The 12,204-nt window shown below is 41.8% G+C and overlaps 1 protein-coding gene across 3 annotated transcripts in view; it reads left to right on the top strand.

Annotated features, from left to right (window-relative positions):
* The window catches only part of WHRN (whirlin), a 295,443-nt gene that overhangs the window by 179,536 nt on the left and 103,703 nt on the right, over positions 1-12,204 (top strand). For all 3 annotated transcript variants that reach the window (XM_073600268.1, XM_073600267.1, XM_073600269.1), the window contains one exon: positions 20-219. In XM_073600268.1, the coding sequence (XP_073456369.1) occupies positions 20-219 (200 nt within the window). The remainder of the gene's footprint in view (positions 1-19; positions 220-12,204) is intronic.

The following is a 12,204-nucleotide window of genomic DNA, read 5'->3' on the forward strand; positions in this document are numbered from 1 at the left end:
TTCCTGACATTTATTCTAGGTAGGAGATCAGATCCTGGATGTAAATGGCATCAGCTTCCTCTCCATTCCCCATGATGAGGCTGTTAGAATTCTTCGCTCCTCTCGACATCTGATAATGACTGTGAAAGATGTGGGTCGAGTTCCTCATGCTCGCACTACAGTAGATGAGACTCAGTGGTTAAGTAGCTCGTATGCTGGAGATCCTCACTCATCTACAGGGTAAGTAGTACTGAGCAACAAAATAGTTTTTTTATTGATGACCTGGAAGGCGACACTGTTGGTGAGACTAAAGGTCAGGACCTAGGATGTCAACCAATCAGATGCTAGATGCCATTTTCCTAACATATGTTATATAGTGGTCTTACACCATATGTAGCTTTGCCGGTGCAGCATATCCAACAGTGCTCAGGTTGTGTGGCAGTTAGATGCCACTTGTAGATATGTTCCCAAGAGATCACTGGAACGTTAAGTCAGTGATAAAACCAGAAGACAACACTTAAATCATATTTTTTCTGCAGTGCCATCACTGTGACCATGATACAAGTTGTACCCCCTCTACTTTAAAAAAAAAACTTGTCCCAAAACTTAAGAAATTTATACTTACCATGTGATGGGAAAGAAGAGGCAGAGGTCACCTTTCAAGCTGTCAAAATAAACAAAATAATAAAGAGCTCCAAGGACAAGGTAGGACTGGGAACCATTGGTCTGGGTGGCAAACACAACACTTTCACGAAAGGGACAAGTTTTGGTGAGCTACACAAAATGTATGCACAAGAAAAGTGCATACATGAATTAGTTATCATGGTGAAAGGTGGCTGTTCTTATAGGACATGGCTTACTGTGAAATAATATTGCTAGTTTTCCAGCATCAGCTTCCTTTGCATCTCAGGATTCAATCACATAAAATATCAGAGCCTCAAAAAAAAAAAAAATTGGCACTGGAAGACTTAGCACTGCTAGATGCTGAGATTTCAGGTCTGAACATGGAGGAGATATATAACAGTTGTATATAGTTGTATATAACAGATGTATTACAGTGTAAATTTGCTGTCCCCTCCAAATAACTCAACAAACAGACATTAATGTCTAAACTGCTGGCAACAAAAAAGAGTACACCCCTAAGCGAAAATGTCCAAATTGGGCCCAATTAGCCATTTTCCCTCCCCGGTATCATGTGACTCGTTAGTGTTACAGGGTCTCAGGTGTGAATGGGGAGCGGGTGTGTTGAGTTGGGTGTTATCGCTATCACTCTCTCATACTGGTCACTGGAAGTTCAACATGGCACCTTATGACAAAGAACTCTCGGAGGATCTGATAAAAGTATTGTCAATCTACACAAAGATGACCTAGGTTATAAGAAGATTGCCAAGACCCTGAAACGGAGATGCAGCACGGTGACCAAGAACATACAGCAGTTCAACAGGACAGGTTCCACTCAGAACAGACCTCGCCAAGGTCGACCAAGTTGAGTGCACGTGCTCAGTGTCATATCCAGAGGTTGTCTTTGGGAAATAGACGTATGAGTGCTGCCAGCATTGCTGCAGAGCTTGAAGGGGTGGGGGGTCAGCCTGTCTGTGCTCAGACCATAAGCCGCACACTGCATCAAATTGATCTGCGTGGCTGTTGTCCCAGAAGGAAGCTTCTTCTAAAGATGATGCACAAGAAAGCCCGCAAACAGTTTGTAGAAGACAAGCAGACTAAGGACATGGATTACTGGTCCTGTGGTCTGACGAGACCAAGATAAACTTATTTGGTTCAGATGGTGTCAAGTGTGTGTAACCAGGTGAGGAGTACAAAGACAAGTGTGTCTTGCCTACATTCAAGCATTGTGGTGGGAGTGTCATGGTCTGGGGCTACATGAGTGCTGCCAGCACTGGGGAGCTACAGTTCATTGAGGGAAGACTGAATGCCAACATGTACTGTGTTATACTGAAGCCGAGCATGATCCCCTCCTCTTCTGGAAACTGGGCCGCAGGGCAGTATTCCAACATAACGACCCCAAACACACCTCCAAAATTACCACTGCCTTGCTAAAGAAGCTGAGGGTAAAGGTGATGGACTGGCTCCAGACCTAAACCCTATTGAGCATCTGTGGGGCCTCCTCAAACAGAAGAAGGTGGAGGAGCGCAAGGTCTCTAACATCCACCAGCTCTGTGATGTCATCATGGAGGAGTGGAAGAGGACTCCAGTGGCAACCTGTGAAGCTCTGGTGAACTCCATGCCCAAGAGGGTTAAGGCAGTGCTGGAAAATATTGAAACTTTGGGCCCAATGTGGACATTTTCACTTAGGGGTGTACTCACTTTTGTTGCCAGCGGTTTAGACATTAATGGCTGTGTGTTGAGTTATTTTGAGGGGACGGCAAATTTACACTGTTATACAAGCTGTACACTCACTACTTTACATTGTAGCAAAGTGTCATTTCTTCAGTGTTGTCACATGAAAAGATATAATAAAATTTTTACAAAAATGTGAGGGGTGTACTCACTTTTGTGAGATACTGTATGTATTCATCATATCCTCCAAAGGCCACATCTGCTTATACATTTTATATGATATTAGTTTAAATTGCCAAGATTGTTACAGGACTGCTTCAACTAATCCTTTGTGGACACTGCTTACACAGGTAAAAAAAAGGAAGTTCAATAGCCAGTAGCTTCCGTCTCGTACTTGCTTCAGAACATGCATCGTTTTTGGTCCGTCGGAACCGCATACAGACGAGCGATTTTCCCGATAGGAATTGGTTCCATCAGAAATATTTAGAACATGTTTCATTTCTAGGTCCGTCAGAATTTTTGAAAAAAAAAAGTCAGATGAGGCATACACACGATCGGAATAGACGATGAAAAGATTCCGTCAGACTTTTTCTGTCGGACATTCCGCTCGTGTGTACGCGGCTTTAGCTGTTAAAAACTCTTATGGATTCTCATATTGGTTCAGTCTTTTTGAAATTTCTGCTATCTCTATAAAACCGATATACGTTTTGCAATTGAGCCCCATTACTGTACAAAAGCTGAAAATAATGATATTATATAAACTTTATTGCTTCACTGGGTTCATTTTGGATGGTGTACTTTATATATCAGGGATGCTTTCTAAGCTCCGCTAGGCACGGTTTCCTAAATTCTTTACCCTTCTGCTTCATGGTATAATGGGCCTCATGTATCAAGTTGTCAGTATTAAGAGCTGTTGAAACCGCTGTGCAGCCTATTAATCTGTATAAGCTGCAATTCTTCTTTTTTACTATGTAATTACAGGACAGGGCTTCAGCTGTGGGTTGGTAAACAATGCTTTCAGAAATCCTACCTTGCCTTTATATATCGTTTTTATCTGGTGCCCTGAAAAGTTTAATCCTTCCACTAATGTTAATAAAACATCTTTTACTTAAACTAAATTTTGAAAGTCATTGAAATGTATGTACACTCGCCCTGTGAAAGAAGCACCAGTACAGCCAATGCAGCTTGTGCTGCTTCCCAAAGATCATGTAGGCCCAGTAGGGGTGTATTCAGGTAAAGCTGAACCACAAAATACGTTAGACATGTGCAATTCCTTTCATTCCAAATTCGTTTTTTAATTTGGACAAATTAGTTAATTCGGAAATATCCGATTGAACAAAAACCTGTTTAAACAAATTTTTCTGAATATTTGAATATTCGAAAATTCGTAAATTCAAAATCCGAAAATCTGAAATAATAAATAATAATTACTTAACTATTACTAACTATTAAATTATATGTATTGAAATTTCCTTTCAAATTTGGCTGTTTGTGAATGTAATGAATATGAATTTATCCAAAGTTACGAATTATCCAAAATAACGAATGCCGTATCTAAACGAATGGAAAGTAACAATTTAATACTAAAAACGTATTATTATTTATTTTTAATTTGTGCCGTTCCATTTGCAAAGATGCGGCATTCGTTATTTCAGATAATTTGTAACTTCGGTTAAATTCATATCTGTTACGTGAGAGATAACCAGGGAGTGAATTAGAAGTTTTGTGATGTCATTGGTTAAAAAGGGGCGTATTCTGGAGATGTGGTGGAGGGGATTTGGACAGGGATTGGATGTTGACAATAGAGATTAGATGGCTAAAAAAAAAAAAAAAAAAAAAAAGAGAGATTAGATGGCCGAAAGGCAGTCGAGAGGGGAACAGAGCTGCTGAGAGAATTACTTGAATTATTTCAGTGCTTCTGCTGTGAATTGTAAGAATGATTTGCTTCACAGTTCTTGCAGCTGCAGAGGTCAGCAAGAGCTTGTTTTTAAGGTCATTTCCTGCCTGCCAAAAGTAAATAACAGAAAATATTTGAATTTCCATAACCTTTTAAGGTCAACCACCAGCAAAAGCTACAGGGTACAGGGACACAAGCAGTGGTGTATTTTGGTTTTGTGCCATTTAAATTTGTCCCACCCCAGCCGCTTTAAAATTGCAACGGCGACAAACAATGCAAATGTTACTATCCATAGGTGACGCTTTAAAAGCCTTTACGGGTTACCACTTTAGATTTACACAGGAGGTCTGGTGCTAGAATTATTTTTTTTTTTTTTGAAAATTATAAAAAAATTAAATAAATTACACTGTTGCTTTAATGTTATCTTTATCACTTTTATCCTTTTATACAAACATCCTTGTGACAGCAATAGACATGTGACAGGTACTCTTTATGGAGAGATCTGGGGTCTAACAAGACCCCAAATCCCTACTCTGCCCTTAAAAGCATTTAAAACACCAAGATCTGTGTTTTTGAATGCTTTAGATTCATAAAAATGGTGCCAATGGTTTTCAAGTAAACCAGAAGTGATGTCATGTCACCACTTTCGGTCTCCTGTTACGAACAGCCATTCCCGGGTTTGCTTGGCTGAATGGCCAGCCAGCAGATGTGCCCACTGGTTGCCCGGGTCTCCCGATGGGATGGGTGAGCTCGAGAGAGCCACGGAAGGAGATATGGGGGGGGGTGTAAGCAGCTCCGATTGCTATTACAAGAGAGCCAATCGATGGCTCTAAAAAAACGATACTGGGGTGATAAAATAAAATAAAAAAGCTGCGCTAAAAAGAATTGAAGTATGCCCAAAAAAATTATGAATATCCAAATGGAAGCACTTAAAATCTTGCAATCACCATAGTGTGCACACACAAACAAGGTAAAGTGCCCGACCACCGTAGCTGTAGATTAGGCTTACCAGATGGCAAGCTTTAAAGGCGGATGGATTTCAACCCAGCCAGGGCCTCTAAGCTTGTAGATGATCACAATAGGGATGATGATTTGGATGATAGCAATCCCTCACTTATTCGGCTACGGTATCCATTCTCTCAGTATGTACCCCAAAAGAGAAAAGAACTGGCCATAGTGTAATAAATCCAAGATAACTTTAATAAAAGGTAGTATTGCACTTACAGTTATGAGGTAGAAATATCACGTGTATAAAAAGCCGGCCGGCATAAACAAAACGGAGCCCGTCCTCCTCTGCAAATCGCGTGGTGGTGTCACTACGTGCCTCCTCCAGACGCGTTTCGTCATCAACAGACGTCAGGGGTCCCCATTGACAACGTCTGTTGAGCACGGGTGGCCGTTCCTTCCGAGCGAATGTTTCGATTATGTCATATGCAGTAAATGTCTCCTAAAGGGTGTATGTTTAGGAGATATTTACACTACCTATAGATAAGCCTTAATATAGACTTACCTATAGGTACAAACAATCGATGGAAGTTTACTTCCACTTTAGGGGTCATTCACATGTTCAGCTAACATAGCTGATCCTCTGAAAAGAGGTCTATCGCTGTATTTGACAGGTAGTGAGGAGGAACCTGTTTTAACCGTCAAAATCAGCGCATCACAGTGTTGCAACTGTGTGCACTGCAGATGGCTGTAGGGTAGTTGCAATGCGGCCCTATTCACTTTAATGTTGCTGCATGGGTGAATCGAGGCTGTCCCTGTTAGTCTGTGCCCTTATATACACCAGTTTTTCAGTGGTTGACCCTTCCAGGGTCTTTTCAAGCCCCCTGGTGGACAGATCCCTTTGTTTGGGCACAGCCTGGCAGGTCCACGGCCCGGGTCAGCTCTCTCTTTTTGCCCGCTCCTTTGGCTTTCCTCCGGCCAGGGGGCCATACCGGGTCGTCCTTTGTGTGGGACCTATTCCCTGCCTGGAGGCCTGTTTTCTGTGATGGTGCACTGTTCTGCCCTGCGGAGTCGAGGGTTTCCTGAGCTAATAGCTGCAACGTTCATCTTTTAACATTGTTCTGGATATGATGTAAATTCAAGAGCCATACAGCCTGTATGATGTTTTTACGTTCTGCGACAAAATCGCATATACCCCTTATGAAGAAATAGCAACCCAGGCAAATTTTGAAACGCGTCAGATTTTTTTCTGTTGGATTCACCCTTTATTCAGCAGATCCTTGCGGTTATTGTCTGTACAATATCACTGTATTGCATTGTCACTCATTTCCAGATTATTTTGTAAATTGCATTCCATGTATGTGCTCATTATTTTATGATTTTCTCTATTAAAATTGATATATTTTTTATATTCTCTCCATACTTCATTTGCCATCTGCCCTGTTTATAGTCCCACCCATAGGAATTTTTCTCTTTTCAATTTGTTGTTATTAGGGATGTGGGGCAGTCCAGTACAATTCTGGTGAGAAGTAGCACTTTGTTCAAAATTATTTATTCACTTGAATGGGTTGTATCCAGCAACAGTACTACCGGCTGAAAGCAGCTTGCTCTTAATTACTTTTACAGCCCTGAGTGGCTGCATGCCCCGCTGGCCACCCCCCCCCAGATAGCAAGGATAACTTGGCACAAATTTGTAAGTCTTGTTAACTTGCTGCACATTTTCACTAGCAAGTTGTACACTAGCAGAGCACTTGAAGCACAAGTTCTAATTGACACTTTTCCAATTTGTAGCAAATCTAGCAAGAGCAAAGTTGCAGTGGTGAATCTACAGCAAAAGCTCTGCAAGTCCACAGCATGAACATTCAGCCACAGCGACCCCTGTGGAGGGATGACTATTGCACAACATAACTGAACCAGAATTTTCAGAATGTTTGCAAGGAAAGTTGATCTGGAGCAGTGGCGGTTGGTGGTTTTTTGTTTGGGGGGGCAGCAAACAACCAAACCCCCCATTACTCCCCTCCCCCCCGCTGTCTGCCGGTCGGTCGGTCCACTGGCACTTACCCCATCTAGGCGGCGGGCATTGGCAGGCATCCAAGGAGCAGCGACTGGGATCAGGCATCCGAGGAGCGACGGGGATCGGGGCACCAACCAGCGGCAGGGATCAGGCATCCAGGCATCAGCCAGTGGCTCTTCTCCTCCTCGCTTCCGCCGTGCGTCTCCATCCCTCCTCCTAGGAGTCCAATAGGTTCACCCATCCTTTCGGCCAATCGAGTGACATGTATCAGACCCGCTTCCCAATTGGCCGGGATGAAGATCAGTGTTGCAAGAGCAAATATTCATTCTCTGTTGCAACACAACTGGGTGGGCTCCAGACACAATGCTCTGCGTCCCAAGCCCACCCTATTTTGAAGCCTATTAGAGCCTCTGGCTCTAATCAGGTGCTTCAAAAAAAGAAAAAAAAAACCCCCGCCGCTATAATTCATGCACCCGGCATCCTGAAAGGGGCTGGGCGCATGGATAGGGCACCCCCGGGGACGTGCATCACGGCGATCGTTGTTGCGGTGTGTCAGTCTGACACACCGCAACACCAATCAAGGTAAAGAGTCTCTGGCAGAGACTCTTTACCACGTGATCAGCTGTGTCCAATCACAGCTGATCACAGTGTAAACAGAAAGAGCCGTTGATCTGCTTTTCCTCACTCGCGTCTGTCAGACGATTGAGTATCAGCACAGCCCCCCCGCGGATGCCCACACTGGACCACCAGGGACGCCACCAGGACCACCAGGGATGCCCACCACCAGGTATGCCACCCATGGCCACCAGGGATAACAAATCAGTGCCCACAATGGGTGCCAATCAGTGCCCACAATGGATGCCTGCCAATCAGTGCCCATCCATGCCCATCCGTGCCACCTATCAGTGCCCATCCGTGCCACCTATGTGTACCCATCAGTGCTGCATATCAGTGCCACCTATCAGTGCCCCATCAGTGCCATCATCAGTGCCACCTCATTGGTGCCTATCAGTGCCACCTTATCAGTGCCCATCAGTGCAGCCCCATCAGTACCCATCAGTGAAGGAGAAAACTTACTTATTTAAAAAGTTTTGTAACAGAAACAAAAAAAAACTTTTTTTTTCAAAATTTTTGGTCTTTTTTTTCTGTTTAGCAGAAAATAAAACCCCCAGAGGGGATCAAATACCACCAAAAGAAAGCTCTATTTGTGGGAACAAAATAATAAAAATGTAGTTTGGGTACAGTGTAGCATGACGGTGCAATTGTCATTCAAAGTGTGACAGCGCTGAAAGCTGAAAATTGGTCTGGGCAGGAAGGTGTCTAAGTGCCTGGTATTGAAGCGGTTAAACCCACAAGTGCTTTTTTTAACACTATTATTCCTTTATATCGGCTTTTAAAATGTACAAATGCAGCAATTTAAAAATTGGATGAAAGGTTTAGCACTAGGGATAGAAAAATAGTGCATTTTATATACAACTATATAGATCAGACTAAAATGAGGGACAAATGAGGGGGAAAGAGGGACAGAAGGACTTTGTTCCATATCAGGGACAGTTGGGAGCTATGCCCACCACCAAAAAACAGTTCCTATGAGATCTATTACAAAAACAGTTACAAGTATCTTTCTATTTTTTTTTTTTTTTTTGTAATCTTTTTCAACAGAGTTCATTGACTGAAATGCTTTCTGTAAAAGAACCTTTTGAAAAACGCCAAGCTGAACAGCTTGTCCTAGGGAATTTGATCTTCCATTTGAAATAACAAGTAAAATCTAATGTCACTTGGAGAGCTATTACCAATGCGGCGCTAAATGAATTGCAAACAAGCCCATTTATTATGTCGTGAGATGCTGGCACCCGCGGGAAGGCGTACACATCCTCGCCTGGAAAGCTTAGACAGACATCACAGTTAACCAGTTTTAATGGTATCTTGTTTTGCAGTTAGTTATATGGTTATGTGCATCTGTACAGCTAAAATGATGTTTTGCTAGACGAAATTGTTTGAAATCGTCGGGTCTAAATCTGTTTGGTGTATCTGTTTACCTATTAAAGTTTATGTCTTCATTTTATCATTTTTTTTTTCCCCCCCTTGTAAAAACGCAGTTGCGGTAAAGTGTACTTATTGCCAACAGGAGCAGATACTTTGTTGCCTGTGCGAATAATGAAGACGCAGCTGATCAAATCACTTATTAATTTGGAATATATAAGCATGCTGGGCCTTATCTGTCAAGGTTTGAATTACAAACTCTATGAAATGCTCCACAACTACCAGACTTTACTTCCCCGACTGTCGCTTTCCACTGCAGGTTGGAAAATGATTGACTGCTGTAGGGCATTACAGAGAGTTCTTATTACAGCACTGTATTTGGAAAAGGCCATTTTTGTTCCCACAGGTTAGAATCACCAGCACTAAACCTACGTTACCCTTTCTCAAACTGAACATTTACATATGGCTTCTTTAGAAATGTTTTAAAACAATATGCATAGCTATGCAACCGTAATAATAAAAAATGAAAATCATAATGTGCATATATTTTATTATCCTATATTATAAACTGCTGTTCATTTTATATTCAGTGTTAGTAAAGGTTATATAGGAAACACATTTCCTTTTATTAGGGTCTGTTCAGCCATTTAAAGTAAATGTAAACTCTTACCTTGTAAAAAAAACCCATACAGTACAATAGAAATAAAAGGCAAAACTTTTGTGTATAGCTATAAAAAAAAAAAAACATTATAAACATTTTTTTCCCCCCCTTTTTTTTATAAGTGATCACATTCCCTCTGTTCTCAGCTGCATAGAGAGGTGAGGGTAGAGAAACTGCAGCACACTGGTCTTCACAGTGAGTGGGGCAGAAAAGGGAAGGGGGGTTCTCAGCACAAGTCAGATCATAGGAGGAGAGCAGGCAGAGTTCCCAGTACAGCTAGAGAACTGACAACGCTGTGCTTTCATGCCTAGTGTGGTCCGTTTTTAATAGTAAAGCAGAGAGACTGGCAGGAACACCGGGGATTTCACACAAAGGAAGCACTGCAAGGAGAACAGGATCGTTTTTTTATACAATTACATGGTACAGTAGGCACATATCAGAAATATGAAATGTTGGGTTTACATATTGTTTAATTCCTCCATGCAAGTGAATTTGTTCTGTATAAATCAAATAGCCCTACAATATGATGGTCAGTTCAAATATTCAAATCATCCAAATAAGTGCCCTAGTTCCATACAAGGTATAGCAGCATTTTTGCATGTTGAAATTAGCTTCACATCAGAAGCCCCTCATAACATCAGAGGTCCCCCTATCATGTCAGAGCCACCCCTCCATCACATCAAAGTTACCCTTACACATCAGAAGCCACCTATACACGATTCCCTCATCACCACAGAGTCCCCCCATAACAAAGCATCCCAAAGCATGCTAAAAACCTCATACACATATTAATGCCATGGTACTTTGGCATATCATGGGATGAAGACAAGTCCTACACAACATAGGCCACTGAAAGGGCTGGATGGTATTTAAAAGTCGAGTGGAACAATGTAAAAGACATATAAAATAATCTGTATGGACAACATGCATCTACTTAGGCCCGACGCGTTTCATTGGGGTATACCAACTCTTCACGGGCAAATGCAATGGTGATCTATAAAGAGACATAACCATATGGCATAATATTGTAGCTAAATACAGGAAGTCCCCGAGTTACAAACACAATAAGGACTGTAGGTTTGTTTGTAAGTCAAAGTTGTTCGTAAGTCTCAACACTGCATTTGTAAGTGTAACTTCATGTCGGAACACTGCATTCGTAAGTGTTCGTAAGTGTGACTGCCGCCTGTGCATGGATGTGGGATGTTCTGGGCGCTTGTAATGTTATCTGGGGCGTAGTACGGCAGTATGGGATGTGCCAGGAGGTGTTCGAAAGGTATCCAGGACACACGTGTAGCACAAGTGGCCGGTGATTGTTGCCGTTGGTAAGTAGAAGTCGTTCATAACTCGGGTGTTCGTAACTCGGGGACTTCCTGTAATAGGGGTAAGTAATGGGTGTAAGGGACAGAATGGATATCCCTAAAAAAAACCTCACGTCAACTGCATAGATGTGAACAGAGGATCGGAGCTGCTCAAGATGTCTGGCATGGGAGCTGAGGTAGAGACACATGGACAAGTTGGGGGAACTGTGGATTCCCCAAAGACAATGTGCAAATATAGGTGACAGTGAGCTAACACTTCTGTAGATTAAAATTGGTAGTATATATTGAATATATAATATTATTGATGAGAAGTGTGAAAACCCATACACTGGGTCAAGTGAAGGGAAAAACTAAGCATGAATGAAAGAACAGATACTCAAAAAATAACTGAATATGAGAAATATGGTTACCATATTTCATATATACCTGATGGTTATGTCTCTTTATAGATCACCATTGCATTCGCTCCTGAAGAGTTGTTATACCCCAATGAAACGTGTCGGCCCTACATAGATGCATGCTGTCCATACGGATGATTTTATATGTCTTTTACCGTACATTGTTCCACTCAAGACTTTTAAATACCATCCAGCCCTTTCAGTGGCTTAAGTTGTGTAGGACTTGTCTTCGTCCCATGATATGCCAAAGTACCATGGCGTCAATATGTATATGTGGTTTTTAGCATGCCTTGTGTTTATGCGATTTTGTGTATGCATTTTTTGTCATTGAATATGCTGTATATGATCTCACAAGTTACAGTAAAATGTTCTTTGCAATGACTGCTTTTTGGTATACATCTTTCATTTAAAGTCCAAAAACCCTCCTTTTTGTCAGATATTATGTAATAAACTCATACAAGCAATACTGTGCTTTATATCCTATGTGCTTACTCTATATAGTGATTGGCCTCCTTCAAGGTCCCCCTGACCAAAATTCTTTTTCTTTCTGCCCAAATTTTTAAAAGAGGCCAGTTACCGATGCTGCCACGGACCACATCATTTTTTTCTTTCTGCAACCAGGTTATGAACATTTAAACAATATTCTTAACAAGCAGTAAATCAGCTTTAAAATAATCCCTCACTTACTTCTGTAGTTGCAGGCACTGTGGAGC

Source organism: Aquarana catesbeiana, linkage group LG09 (assembly GCF_042186555.1).
Source record: "Aquarana catesbeiana isolate 2022-GZ linkage group LG09, ASM4218655v1, whole genome shotgun sequence".
Classification (NCBI taxonomy): Eukaryota; Metazoa; Chordata; class Amphibia; order Anura; family Ranidae; genus Aquarana; species Aquarana catesbeiana.